Below are 15,895 nucleotides of genomic sequence, written 5' to 3'. Positions count from 1 at the left end.
GGGCTTTATTTACTGCATCCACCTTTAGGTCTGTAAGGGTATGTTGCTTTGCATATTAAATCGATGAAAACCACTTGAGTTCTACATGACATTGCAGGGGGAAAAGGGCCTAAAATGTTAAAAGAATCTGTGTTATAGAACACTAGTCAATAACCAGTGATTCACTTTGCAGAAATGCCAAAAAACCTTAAAATCTGAAATAAAATTTTCATACATGTTGAGTACTAGTAATGATTATAAATCTTCTGTAACTTTACTTAATCGTATGTTGGCACCAATCTTGACCAGAATCTCATAAAAATACATGAACTCACTAATTTGTTACATACTGTAATTTTTACCTAAAAGACTTTTAGATCATACTTTTAAAATGTAGGTTAAATTGGTTTCACTTTGTGTTTTACAAACAAGCCAATGAGTGGACATACAATTTAAAAATGCTAAAAGCACTCCAAAAAACACACTCCTCCTGGTTTTTCCTGAGAAATACTGAAATGCACAGTTGAGAAGTAGAAGAGTATCTGGTATCAAAACATCCCTTGAAAAGCACCTCTGAATTACATCTGGTAATTTCCTAAGTACACAGGCAAGTGACTGCTAAAAGGACAGACACGGTCTCCCGTGGGGCATCCCGGGCACTGGGTCCTGTACCTCCGTCTTCACTTTATTGTCGCCGAAGCACAGGTGCTGCAGGTAGGCGGCTGCGTTCGCCTGGACTGACGGGAACTGGTGCTGCAGCATGTGAATGACTTCGGGCAACTCAGGGTCACGCCAGGCGAACTCCCTACGCGAGGAAAACATGGCGTCAGAAAGGCAGGCCCATCTTTTAATGACACACCGCACGAAACACTTGTCATAAGCAAAAAAGCTCAGCTGAGATCAAAATGGGAAGTTACAAAAACCCTAAAAGGTGTATAGGTAAATATTTTTTTTACCCCTGATGAACATATGTGGAGGCCCAGATGCCTAGGGTTTTAAAGAAACCATGATGCACAGATGCAGAGAAAGAGATTGAGGGGAACAAAGGAAGTTCTTGGCATCAGTAAGTGTTCCATTCTATTTTTCCTCCTCCTGATTCTAATTTCATGCCTTGATACCTATGTAAGAAATTTCCAGGTGCAAGGCTCAGGTAAACCAGTGCACATCAGTGAGGTAAGATGTCACTCCTGAGGTGAGAGGAAGAAAGGCTGGCGGCAATAGATAGAGCTGGTGTCAGCCTAGAAATCACATATACAGTGGGACCGATGATTTCTAAAAAAACTTAGTATTTATAATTGCTCTTGATAATAAGACAGAAACACAGAAAATTATAAAAAAGAAAAAATATTTTATCAGTAATCCTATATCCAGAGAAAACCACTGCTGACATTTCATGCTGGTCTCTTTTTCTATATATGTGGGCAAATGTGCACATGCATGCGTATAGAATTTTTTTTCAAAGAATTGGATTATTATCAAATAGCACTTAATATTTCATGAGCACCTATCCTGTGCCAGGTACTGTGTTAAGCATTTTTTGCACATTAATTCATTTATTCTTAGAGCGACCTTATTGATTTGGAGGTTGAGGCAGAAAGGCTAAGCGACTTGCTTAATGTCACCCAGCTAGTCGACAGCAGAGCAACATCTGAGTCTGCCTTCAGAGTCTGTGCCCCCAACCCTTACACTATCCCATTTCTTGTATAATGAGTATACAATCAGACTAAGTATATACACTTTTATACTTTGCTTTTTTCAAGTAACATCACAGTGTCAGAATCTTCTGATGTCATTTGATTGGATCACTGTTTGGAATCCTTCTTAAATGTGAATTTATGCTTATATTATGTAAAGAATAGCTTCTTAAAAATGGTTCACAGGGGCTGGCCCTGTGGCTGAGTGGTTAAGTTCACGCGCTCCGCTGCAGGCGGCCCAGTGTTTCGTTGGTTCGAATCCTGGGCGCGGACATGGCACTGCTCCTCAAACCACGCTGAGGCAGCGTCCCACATGCCACAACTAGAAGGACCCACACACAACTATGTACCAGGGGCCTTTGGGGAGGAAAAGAAAAAAAATAAAATCTTAAAAAAAAAGAAAAAATGGTTCACAAAGAAACAAATTTCTAGACTTTGATTACAGGATGAAGTGAACTGTTAATCAAAAGATAAATTAATACTGAATAGAACTTTAAAAAAAGCTTTAAATTGATGACTCAGTGGTACTTCTATAGCCCAGTTTTTAAAGGCCCAGAGACTCTCTCTGTCTGGGAAGGTTCCATCTATTAACTGTCTCATCCAATACAAAGAGGCAGGTCATTCCATACCCACACACACACATATATACTACCATTTCAAACAAATATTTAGTGAATCCTTACTATGCTACAGGTGGCATAGCAGGTGCTGGAGATAAAAATATTGAATAAAACATGGTTTTCTCTACCGGGTCTTGTATGCCAAACTAAAAAGTTTAGTCTTCATACCAATAACAGGAGTTATTATTTATTGAGCTTACTCGTGTCAGGCAAAACACAAAATATAGCCATCCTTGATTTCTTTCTTTCCCTGTCCCTCTCATCTAATCCATCAGCAAGCTTTATTGACTATCTCCAAAATATTTAATATAAACCAAATCCACCCACTCTCCATCTTGCCTGGACCCTCTAACAGCCTTCTAGATGTTCTCTCTGCTTCAAATATCCCCCCCTTCCCCCACCCACTCTGCACGGCAGCCAGATGATCTTCTGAAAAGTGAAGTCAAGGATGAGATGGAGATTTCTTGCTTGGGGGAGACACTGGATGATAATGTCATTAACAGGCATTAAGAATACCACAAATGCTATGAGAGGCAGGATACACAGCAGAAAAGCAGAGAATTTGGAGTTAGGGTTGCCTATGTTTAAATCCCAGGTCCTTCAATTTCTATGTGATTTTTGAAAACCAGTTAATTATTTGGAGCTTCAGTTTCCCCATCTATAAAACAGGAACAATAAAACAATAAAAAATGTCTACCTTCTTCTTAGGTTGGCTGTGATGATTAAATTGTGGTGATGCATATTAAAATAATTTATATAATTTGAATTATGATACAGATGTTTTATTAATAGCATCCCTGAAAAGGGAACTATACTAAATAGGGGCATTCTCTGTAATAGATAGACTTCCTTTTACACATTGAAACTATGTTAACTATTTCTGATGAAAATCTGTCTAAAGCCTGTTATGTAAATCTATGCTGTAATTAACAGAGTGTAAGGAGTGTGATTTAATCTTGATGACTCATAATCATTACAAACATACATTTTTGTCCTTTTAAATGGCACAGGGATGGTCAAGATTTCTTGGCATCCTTGAGTACCATGAGGGCCAGACAACATAAAAGGTGGGCTCCAGCTGGAGACGGACACTTAGGTTAGGTTGGTACCAGCTCCAACCTTGATTTTCAGCAGAAATGTACCCCGGAAAGACTGCTATCAATTCATGGGCTGCCTGGCTGGCACCAATGTTTGCCAGAATTTGCTTCATTAAAACCTTAGCTAAGACTTCTGTATTCAGCTATGATGGCGAAACTGGTACTGGACTTTGCCTTCCCATAAACAACCATAAAACTGAACCAAATGTATGAGGAAACTGTTTTCAGGACCTGGATAACAAGTAACACAAGAATGTAATCTTTGAGAGGAGGGACTCATCTAGGAGCCCTGCGTTCCCTGGCTTTCTGTCTGGGGTACTTTTTGGATCATTGCACAAGAAACTGAGCCCAAGTGAGCATAACGGACTTAGTGAGCTGAGGGGGGAAACTGGAGTTTAGGGAGGCCAAAGTAGTTAGAATTTGCAGAGCAGGGTACTGAAGAGGAAGGAGTTATGCAGAGGAGATTCCTCCAGTCTGTGTGAGGACTACTCACAAGTCCTTAGTTGAGTGCTGGGATGTGCAGGGCACATATACATGTCTGGTGGAGAGTCTCTGCCACAGAACCGAGAGCTGAGCACATACCAGATGATGGTGGACTTGCAGCCCAGTCAGAGAGCAGACCTTACTGAGTACCTCAGCATTTAGTCTCCACAAAGGCCATGTTTAGGAGTAAGAACCATGCCACAGAGTAAGGGACATGCACTGAGAGTAAAACAAATCTGAAATAGACTTGTCCTAACAAAGAACAAAACTAATCTTGACAAGATCAAAAGCATCTGTCAGTAACTTAGTTATGTGCTCAGAACCCTAATAAAAGGCAACATAATCCAAAGTCCCTACAATGTATCATCCACAACAGTTACCATATAATTTTAAACTACTAGGCATAAGAAGCAACAGAAAAATGTGACTTACAAAGATGTGAAAAAACAAATAGAAACAGACCCAGAGAAAACTCAGATATTGGAATCATCAGAGGAAAATGGATATTATGAATGTGCTCAAAGACTTAAAGGAAAAGATGCATATAAGGAATGAATAGATGGGGAATGTCATCAGAAACATGGAAACTGTAAAAAAATAATCAAGTAAATGAAATAAAAAAATTCACTGGATTGGCTTAACACTTAGGAAAGTGTAGAAAAAATGATAGTAAATATGAAGGCAGATCAATAAGAAATATACAATCTGAAGAACACAGAGGAAAAAAAAAATAAAAATAAATGAACAGAGCTTCAGTAACCTGTGAGATGTCACATTATCCCAGAAAGAGAGGAGAGTGAGTTTGGGCAGAAAAAAATATCTAAAGAAATAATAGTTGAATGTTCCCCAATTTTGGTAAAAATTATCAACTGGACAATCAAAGAATCTCAGTGAATCCCAAGCAGGCTAAGTGTAAAGAAAACTATATGTAGGCTTGTCAGAGTAAAACTGCTGAGAGTCAAAGATAAAGAGAAAAGTCTGAAAGGCAGCAAGAGAGAAGATACATTACATAATGAGAAGAATGATAAAAATGTCTGATTTCTTATCAGAATCAAAGGAGGTCTGAAGATAATGAATGATGTCTTTTAAAGTACTGAAAGAGAAAAAAAACACCCATACCTGTCAATCCTGAATTTTATGTCTAGCAAAAATATCCTTTAAAAAATGAGTAAAATAGAGGCTGGCCCAGGGGTGCAGCAGTTAAGTTTGCACATTCCACTTTGGCTGCCCTCAGTTTGCTCATTCAAATCCCAGGTGCAGACCTACCCACTGCTTGTCAAGCCATGCTGTGGCAGGTGTTCCACATAAAATGGAGGAAGATGGGCACAGACATTAGCTCAGGGCTAATCTTCCTCAAAAAAAAAAAAAAATGAGTGCAATAAAAACATTTTCAGATAAATTAAAGCTGAGACAACTTGTTGCCAGCAGACATGCAACACAAGAAAGGCTAAAGGAAGTTTTTAGACTGAAGCGAAATGAGTTGAGATGGAAAGTTGAATCTATAGGAAGAAAGGAAAAGAACTATAAATAAGAAATAGGTAACACAAAGACCATCTTTTTTACTTATTTTAATTTCTTTAAAAGACAACTGACTATTTACAGTAAAAATAACACTCTATTATGGGTTTTATAATGTATGCAGAAGTAAAATATTTAACCATAACATAAAGGTCGAGGGGACAGTAAATGGAATTATTCTGTTGAACGTCAAAGATTAAGCCCTGTTCAAAAAGAGCACCTTGAATGCTATCATTTTTTAAGTCATTGTCACCTCCCATAGGAAGTACTGTTATACTCCTTTGATGCATCGTCTGTACTATTAATAAATATTGCTTCTAAACTACACAAGTATAAAAAAATCTCATAGATTTCCTTTTACATAGAAAACATCAATAACTTATTCGGCCTTACAGAGAATTTTTCAGGCTAATGATAGTGTAGTATTAACGATAAAGAAAGTAGGTTTAGAAGTGAATAAAAACATTACTTAATGTTGCTATTTTCAAAACTAAAAATTAAATAATAGTTGTCATGAGCTTTTTATTTTGTTTTGAACAAACTTCAAATTCAACTGGATTCCAGTTTCAGCTAGAATAATTTCACCTATCATTATAAGATAGTCATTTATTCATCCTACAAAATGCATTATCAGTAAAGTTTCATATAATCAAGGCTAGCCATAACAGTTTTATGCATTAGACTATGAAATTATCATACTATGAATAGCTGAATTATATTATCATACATGAAATCCTTGTTTATAGTGAATCAACTCATATCAGAGGTCAAAACTGAAGTCTTCAGGGATATATATTAAACTCGAAACTCTCACACTTCACTGCTTTTCTGGGTAGCTATTCTATTCTCTGCAGGTTCAGTCAAGGTGTGATCTAAACTACCCACAATTCAAAACTCATCTATTAGGGTGCCCTCGTCTTTCGTCTTCTTGAGGATTTTAAAAACAAAATCATGTAAAAGTATTTCTGACTTAATTATATTGGACTTAATTATAATATCAGACAAATTATTTTTAGAAGTCCTTAAAATGGCAAAACGGTGGCAAACAGGAATAGCAGAACCAAATGTATGTATAAACCATAACGAATTTTAGGTGAAAGAGCGAACAGGTGGACTGGTTTTAGTGAAACAGTAGGCTTCCCATTCAACTCAAAAGTACCTTTAGTTATTTTGTTTTAATGACCAAAACTTCACTAGTGCTTTTAATTCACATTCATTAGAATAAGGTGGTAGGTTGCTAAAAATGAATTGATAATTATAATAATTTTCCAGCGAAACAACTATTTGTGGGTGAAGAGTGAATGAAATCTTGCTAACATAGGTCTTAAAATAACACTCAAGCTGCCTAAAATTTAGCAATAATTTCACTCTTTCAGAAATTCAATTCTCTTTTGGTTTCTAAATATCTTTATTTATTTATTTCCTGAATATTTTAAATGGTTTTCATTAAAGAGCCCAGTTTTTCAAAACCAATCAAGTACTAAATGATTCATACTTATCTTAATAAAACATGCTTCCTACAAGGCCAAATTAAGTTAAAACGAGGAAACATCTATTATTTGCCAAATATTTTTTGCTTATGAGATATGAGAACTTCTTGTACACTATTTTCTCCTAAATGGCAGAAAGCTTTGCAAAGGACCTAGTTAATAAAAGCACAACAGAGCACTGAAAATATGATTCAAAACGTACACAACACTGGTCTTTCCCAGTTTAAAACAACCATATGCATTTTCTGAAGCCCTCGTCTAAGAAGTCCATCAGGATAAACAAAAAGGGGTAAAATGATCCCTTAAAGTCACTTGTGTAATTCAGACTAAGAGGCTATCCCAGGTAGTTGCCTTGGTGAAGTATGTCAGTGATGAATGCTGCAGATATTCACAAAGACTTGCGCATTCCCTGACTTATTATTAGAGCACTGAGAGAAGGAATCTATCTTTAAAGAGAAATTAACCTCAATGACCCACAGTGCTGGAATGCAACTGGGAATATTAGAGATAAGGAGTTACTGATATTATAATAGACTTGGCAACTTGAAAAAAGTCCAAATGAAGGAACTGGTTGGCTCCTGTGGCAACGTCACATGCTGGAGACTCATAACCCGTACTTGCCTGGGGTCTTTCTGAATGCTGTCTATTGAGGGGGATCTCGTGGTGCCATCATCGGCCGGTGCTGCATGCTGAAGCCGGTTATAACTGCACTCTTGCACTCGGTATTGTATTGGCCGGTAGGGCTCTGCGTAGGTTGCTGTAGCGTTTAGAGTATAATTGTTTCTTTGGTATGTCAGAGTACTTCGTTGGCTGGACGTCCTTTGCAGATTTCCAACACCTACTAGAAAGTCAACATTTTTAAAAAGATTAGTATGTTCTCTGTGAGGTGGTACTTTTCAAAGACAAAATATTTTTAATTTTAAGAGGGATTATAGTTTTTAATAATTATATAAATTGCTTACTTTTAGATTTTACTAATCTACCTCAGTACTAAAAAAAGGCACTTAAGTTTTTAATATACACAAAATATTTGTAATTTTATTAGCAGGAATGAGCAAAAATGAAACTATAAATCTGCTTACATAATAAGTCTTAATATGCTTATTAAGATTTAGTAACAAAACTGCAAGAGAAAAACAGGAAAAGAATTAAACTAATCTTAGAAATAAACGGCAAAATTCCTTAATTTCACTTTAGCAATAAAAAACAAGTAAGATATTCAAATTCGTAGGTAATTGGAACCATCAAACTTTGAACACTTGTACATATAGGTTACTTATTTTGATATACATTTTATTTATGGACCTGTAGATTTTGATAACATCGGAAAACTTACTTCACAAGAGAGAAGACTGATACATCCAATTCTTCTATAGCTACTCCCTTAAATTATTGCATGATGCTTTGTATAAAGGTACTGTACACTGTATTTAATATTTCTTTCTTTCTTTTTTTCCTGAGGAAGATTCAGCCTGAACTAACACCTGTTGCCAATCTTCCTCTTTTTTTACTTGAGGAAGATTAACCCTGAGCTAACATCTGTGCCAATCCTCCTCCACTTTGTATGTGGGTTGCTGCCACAGCATGGCTTGATGAGTGGTGTAGGTCTGCATCTGGGATTCGAACCTGGGCTGCTAAAGTGGAGTGGGCCGAACTTAACCACCACACCATAGGGCCAGACCCTAATATTTCTTTCCTAATTATTGCAGCATGTGTCTCTCTAACGATTGTATACATATTCTTCCTGCAATTAAAAGATTTTAACAACATTATTTCTTAATCTTATTAAGAAATTCCTCAATTTATAGAACATAACAAGTGAAATATTCCTTCACTAACACCTATTAAAAATTCGTACATTCTTTGGTACCAACTGGTAACAATTGGTGATTCTGGGCAAAGAAAAACCCCACAGTGAACCAAACTGTCAGTTTTCGGGAAAGAATAAATTCAAATATAGTCTTCTGCCTCCTGGGAGGTGTGTCTCCTACAGCTGTGCCCTTGGGAGGTTATCATTACTACCTGGAGTTCATTTGTGGGCACGTTAATAAATCTGTACTACCTTTTTTTTTTTTTTTTAAAAAAAAAGAAGGGTGTCTTGAGATTCTGCAAGCCAGAGCCACAGCACAATTTGGCAGCTCACACAGCCATGGGCCACAGCCTCTGCTCTATCAGCCACTACGGGGTGGTGTAAACGTGAAGGTGGGGCGCAAGAGCGGGAGGCACTAGCTCCGTATTTTCATAAATGCTGTTACTACATTCTGTCCCAGATTGACTCCATCATAAGGAACATTTATTTCACATTCTTCACTTAAGCATTCAGAGGAAATCCAATATCCAAAAAACAATAATACCAAATACACTTGGGCTACACACATGCTAAATCAAAGATAGCCAAGTAACTCATGTAGGCAGTTTCTCTAAATACACGTTCCAGGCAACAAAAACTCCAAGGAAATATTCCAACAAAGGCTTTCCTTTCTATAGCTGATATGCTTCTTACCCGAGGACAGTCAGACTTACAGCTCTACAAACTTTTTGTGAATTAACAGTACAATCACTACATTCATTGATCAGACTGAACTAAGGTGAAAATATATCACCTATAAATAGGTACTAAATGAACTTCTGTTTCACTATTTATTGATCTGCTATCACAGCTGCTTATGTGACAAGCAAATGGGCAACATGATTTCATTATAACAGGGAACCTAATCTCAATAAAATCCTTCTCCTCTTGGGCCTGTGAAATTGGGAACCCAGCTAAAAGGAGCTGTCGCCCACCTGAGCCTGTGCGATACAATGCCGTCTGTGATCCTTGGAGCTCCACGGTTCCGTGGTTCGGGCTGCGGTACACTGGGCTGTAATAGGTCCTTCCCTCATATATAGGAGTGATGTGCAAGTCTGGAGACACAACTGAACGAAGGTCTTGCCCAAGCTGGCTGTGCTGACTAGCATAGGAACTCCGTAGGCCTAGAGGTGGGAAAATTACATCATTAAGAAATTGAGAAATTTGCAGTGGGGTTAAAAGCCCTAATTAAACTCCTAACCAACAGGACCAAGTGTTAAGTCTAAACAACAAACCTAGTAAGATTTACAAAAGAGGGAGGATAGATACGAAAAGGACACCATGTACATTTTTTAGAATACAACTTTCTCTTGGAAGCAAGATAAAGTACATTTTCTAAGAAAAAATAAGAAGAAATTATTAAATGGTTTGATACTGTGAAATCCATTCCCCAGTTGTAAGCTACTTTAAGACGGTAACCAAAAAAAGAATGCCCTCTTTTACCATCATACAGTTTTCCTTGTTAAAAACATATACAAAATATGGTTCCTGCTGTTCTCTTTTCCTGCCCTGCAGGACTGCCCCATTCTGCCAGTGGATGACCAGCTCCTTGGGGGCACGCCCACCATTGCCCACAGCTCTGTAAATCCCAACACCCTAGACAACACCTACATACTAATGCTTAGTAAAAGCTGAATGCTCAAGAACTCTTTTAAAATACGTCTCTCAATGAATTCACTCATGACTTTTATGGAAAAACATGGAATTTTGTTAAAAAATTGGAAACATTATCAGTGAACTAATAACATTTATTAAGAATTATCAAGTATTATTTTACTATTTGTTATCGTATTTTTCCTTTAAAACAAAAACAGTTGTTTTTACAGGAACCCACATACCAGATTCTTGTTTACCTTCTTTCTAGTGTAAAGGAAAAGTACAAAGTTAGTACATTAATACTAAGTCATCTCAGACAGTCTTTCATTTAAATTGCTAATAACTAACGTTTACACAAGACTTGTGATAAAAAAGTAGATTTCAAACCCAAACATTTTATTTTCTTAAAAAAGGTGAATTAGTTAGTATATTCTGTATTATGATGCTCAGCAGTTTGTGATTTGTCATCATTAGTAGGTAAAACTTGTCACTTGGTAAGAACACCAACTAAGGCTACATTCCAAATATGAGCAAGAGAAAGCACAAACATATATGAAGTCAGTACACATTTGCTCTTAAAAAGACTGCAAATAATTAACACAGCAACTAATTACAAAAAGACAGGATCCTTCACATCCTGTTAGCTCAGCTAATCATATCACAACTAAAAGCAAATGGGCCTGAATGTGAGTGATAATTATATGTTGCTTAGTGAGGAGAGGCAAGAAAATTAATACATAAAGCTTCAAAAATGAATGATTATTACCCATCCTGGACAGCAATGTGACATGGAAAGAAATGAAATGAAGAAATGTGGGTTTCGCCTACTGGCTCCCCAGTTGCTAAAATGAAGATCACAGGTTTGTACAATCTTATAACTGGGAGATTATCCAGCCAAACTTTCTCACTTTAAAACCGAGTAAACTGAGAGCGCAAAAGGAAATGTGATTCATTCCCACTGGAGAGCTACTTCCTGGCAGGGCTGAGAGGAAACCCCAGGTCAGCGCTCTGTCACGGCAGACCCAACACTGGACACAGCTACCCCTCCAGGATCAGTGAGACGCAGTGTGAGAAACCTTGAACTCAACAGAGCCCTCTACGAACAAAATCTGAGAGCAAGGTTAGCCCACCAGAGGTCCACAGAAGCGAATGGAACTGTGAAGACAGTATTATGATTGTTATTGTAAAGTTCTCATTTGAGAGTTTCAGCTTTTTAGGCACTGGCACACTTCTCATTCTTCTTAGCAGAGTATAAGCTCCATTTCTTTATGGAGCCCATGAGTATCTTGAACAAAAGTGCAGGCACTGTTTTCGTTAATGGTGACATGAAGCGGTCAGGTGATTGTACAAAGTCCTTGGTAATCTTATCAATATGAGGTGCTATTTAACACCCAGTAGAGCGACAAACTCTCTTGACTCACTGTGAGACTATGCAGATCACTCACACTTGGGCAGAGGCCAGCTGAGCGCTGGACGCTCCTGACGTTGGCCGAGCCCCCGTGGCCCACCTGCACCGTGATGTGAAATAGGAACAAAACCTTCTACACCGTTATCAGAATGTCATATTCATGCTGTACAAGGATCCAGCTAGAGTCTTCACAGGAATTCATGTATTTGAAAACTTTTGTAAACCTTTACCACGATTTCATGGGAAAGGTAACAAAATGAGCTTTTTACCACTTAGACTACAAAAAGTATCCAGTAAATATTCACTTGTTACAGAATTATTAGCAAGATGAAATTACTACATATGACAATTAAAATGAGCAATAAAAGACATAATTATAGTGAGATATAGCAATTTTCTTGTTATTAGAAACCTTTGTGAATAACATAAGAGTGACTGTTACTATTTTTGTTTACTTGCTCATGCATTAAAAACAAAACACACAGTTCTGTAGATTTAATGTTTAAAAAATTACAAAATTACATAGCCGCTATAGACTAAGTAAAATGACTATGCGTAGAAAGGCTACTATGACTTTATATCTTTTAAACTGGAAGACAAGTAACTATGTTCTGTAATTGCTATTAGAAATAATTTTTCCAGAAGCATTTCCACAGATTAATTTTTAATAACCTTATCTCCCTCTCCAAATAAATGGAAAACACTGATATTCTACAATATTATTTATCCAACCAGTAGTTTCTATTTGCAATTCCACAAATACATATTAGTTTACTATTACGATGATATATTCCTTGTGATTTAAAACCTTTCTATTTAAGACATTGGAAATAAACATAAACTTATCTTCCAAATATGGATTCTTTTTATTCTCAAAACTTTTCTTGACATAATGCGATTATACTGAAACAAATATTTTAGGGCAGACATATTTTTCTGTTGTAGGAAGTAATTTATACACACATTGTATCATCATTTAAATTATAATCAACAAATATCCAAGTGTCTGAATCTATTACAAAATATTGCTTTAGGCTCATCAATTAGCAACTTATGAATCCTTTGAAATCAAGAACCACAGCAAATATAATGACAAGCACATCACTTTCTGAAGTAAGAACAGAAGAAAGGAATTCACAAATTAGGATTCACATTCAGAATAAGTGAGCAGGTAGACAATGGGCAACACAGCTTCCCCAGAACATTTTTAAGGAAACCCCGAGCTTCTTTTGAAGACTGGAGTATTCTTGGGGGAAAAACAAAATCTGTGACAGGCCAGGTATAAATTTTTTTCCCTGAAACATGAAGACAACATATCTCACCTGCAGAGAAACAGGCTTTTTAAGCCAAAGATCAGTCCTCAGGGTTAAACACGGAGACAGTAATTTACGTGCTCGCTTCCGTCCCTGTGCTTCCACTTCACTCTACTGCAAATACAGATTTCTGCATAGCTGTTCTGTGCAAGCACAGGGCGGAGCACAGAGATCCTCAGAACTATTTATCTTTTCAGGTTTCCCTGGGAGGCAGAATTTCATAAATGATTCCTACCTCACTTTGCTGCATACTTCTCAGAGGCATGCCAGAAAATTTCTAAGCCAAGTACACTCCTCTGATGGCTGAATGAAAAAGAGGTGGTTTCTCTTATAGGAATTTCTTTGAGCTCAAAATCAAGTTCAATATTAATTCTTCATGCAAAATTATTCAATTAGAAAATATCAAAAAGGCTTTACCTTTCCCAGAGTCCATAAGGAAAGGATATTAATTTCACTACACAAAAATACTAAAAACTTCTGTATATAAGAAATACCAAAAGCAAAGTCAAAAGACAAATTACAAAACGGAAAAATACTTGAGAAGTATACTACAAAAGGCTAATTTATTTCAAGTATAAAAAGCTTTTACAATTATAAAAATAGACAAAAGACCTGAACTTGTGGTTTGCAGAAAAAAAATAAAACAGCAGATAAACATACGATATCTTCAACCTCAGTCATAATTCAATATGGGCCATTTAAAACAATAAGGTACAGCTTTTTATCTACCAGATTGGCAAAGATGAAATACTTTGACAATATGCAATGCTAGTGAAGGTGCAGGAGCACAGGCACAGTCAAACTACTGGTAGAAATAGAAACGTGTGCAACCTTCCAGGAGAGCAATTTGACAAGATTACTTTAAGAAAAAAGACACACATAATTTCGCTCCCGCAATTCTACTTCAAGAAATGGATCCCACAGTTATCCGAGAATCTATGTGCAAATACTGAGGAAGAACAACATGTATTGTATCATTGTCCCTAATAGCTAAAAATGAGAAACAACTTAAATATCCACTAAGAGAAACGATTAAATAAATTAAAATAAACAAATTAAAATACATCTATAAAAGTGGGGTCCTAGGCATCTATTTAGAGAATGAAGTGAAGCTCTCAGAGATATTAAAAGAGAAGAAGGCATAGAAGGCATATACAATAGAATCCATCATGTAAAAACAAAGAAAATACAATGTCTGCATATTTGTAAATAATGCATATACTTATATTGCAAACAAACATTCTGGAAATCAGATACACAAACTGGGGTGTGGGACTGGGTATGGGTAAAAGAGGAGCTCGAGGTTTTTACCTCTCACTCCATATTTTCCTGTATAGTTTTAATTTTTTTATCATTTTGTATATGCTACTTTTAAAATATAATTTAAAACACTAAAGATAAATTTCATTTTAATCAAAATAACAAAGTCAATACATTAAGTGGGAAACTCTCCATGAAAAAACTCTGAAGCAAATGACTGTAATAATAATAATAATAATAATAACAACAACAGGCACCTGGCTGGTGTCTTTCTGATTTAATCTGAGCAGCATTTGAAGGTAATTCACAAGAGCTTTGTGCATCTCCCATGGAGAGGCTAAAGTCAAGGCAGTAGGTGAGGAAATCCATATTCTAGTCTACATTATTAAAGCAGTTCTTTAAAAAAATTTACATAGTTAAAAACAGATATTCTGACCCCACCTTTTAACATAACTTATGGGTTAAGGTATACATAAGCTTAGCTGGTGAAAAATCCTTCATTAAAAACGACGACAACAACAACAACAACCAGCTTAGAATTCCAACCAATTCTCCTAAAGTGCAAAAATGTACCTATTACATCCTAATATTGTGAGGGGGAAAAATGATTCATTGCGAAAGGGTTCTCCTGATATAAATGTACATAATTTCATGCATGAAGAATTACAGAGCCTGAGAGACAAGTCAGACTGAGGTCTGCAGTGTAAATTTTGAGATGGAAACAACTTTTTCCATGTTATCATGTTCTGTTTCAGCGTTGGCTGCACAGATTTCCCCACTGGGCTTTACTCAGCCCAGCCCAATTTTAGCGCTGTCAGCTTGTACTCACCTGTCAGGCTGTCTGGCCGAGGTGGAACCATCCTCTCGTAAATGTCATACTGCTGCTGTCCGAATTGTTCCATGTCGTGAACAGTCCTTTGCAGTGAAGGTCCCAGATGCTGTGGTACGGCGGTCATCCCTGAGCGTTTGGGGGACGACGACTCCACCTGGCCTTGGGATGGGGAAGCTACTCGAGTCTGTGCATCTGTCAGGGTTAGCGGGGACCCCACTCTGGTAGTGGTTTGGTACTGAGGAGTTGGTCCGTTGGGATTGGAGGTCTGCCGGGAGGTGACTGACGCAATCCGCCGTACAGCTGTTGGGGAGGCGGGTCTCTGTGCGGAGTACGGAGAGGCTGCCCGCTGAGCAGGTAGCGTGGTGGAGGAATATGCGCTGAGGTTCAGCGGTCGGGAGTCGGTCACTGACGGAGAGCCAAATCCACTACCCAGAGAAGTTCTCAGTGACCCCCTTGAAGGAGACACGCCTGTGCTGATAACATAAGAAGGGGACTGTGCTCTAGATGGAACTGAGCTAACTCTTCTCATGGCCCGACTGGCTACTGACGGCTGATGAAAGGGGAAAAAAGAGAACGGGTTTATCCAGGGTTTTGCGTCCATTGTCGTTACACAAAATAATGCACACAGCTCACTACAAAATGCAAATTCACTTTTTATTTTAGGTGTCAGTTTCTTTTCCTTTGTATGCGTTAGAGCTGGATCTTGGTTTTTCATCATGTTTTTCTTGTTCTGCATTTTTTTTTGGTGGGTTAATC

General features: G+C 37.3%; 1 protein-coding gene across 12 annotated transcripts in view; it reads right to left on the bottom strand.

The window, feature by feature from the left end:
* PKP4 (plakophilin 4) overlaps positions 1-15,895 on the bottom strand; it is a 232,102-nt gene that overhangs the window by 40,285 nt on the left and 175,922 nt on the right. For 9 of the 12 annotated variants that reach the window (XM_046657988.1, XM_046657989.1, XM_046657990.1 and 6 more), the window contains 4 exons: positions 15,137-15,689; positions 9,666-9,854; positions 7,503-7,722; positions 652-784 (listed from right to left, as the gene is read on the bottom strand). In XM_046657988.1, the coding sequence (XP_046513944.1) occupies positions 652-784; positions 7,503-7,722; positions 9,666-9,854; positions 15,137-15,689 (1,095 nt within the window). The remainder of the gene's footprint in view (positions 1-651; positions 785-7,502; positions 7,723-9,665; positions 9,855-15,136; positions 15,690-15,895) is intronic. The other 3 variants (XM_046657995.1, XM_046657987.1, XM_046657985.1) reach the window with 1 other exon arrangement.

The sequence above is a fragment of the Equus quagga genome, chromosome 4 (genome assembly GCF_021613505.1).
Source record: "Equus quagga isolate Etosha38 chromosome 4, UCLA_HA_Equagga_1.0, whole genome shotgun sequence".
Classification (NCBI taxonomy): domain Eukaryota; kingdom Metazoa; phylum Chordata; class Mammalia; order Perissodactyla; family Equidae; genus Equus; species Equus quagga.
This window is presented reverse-complemented; position numbering and strand designations above follow the sequence as displayed.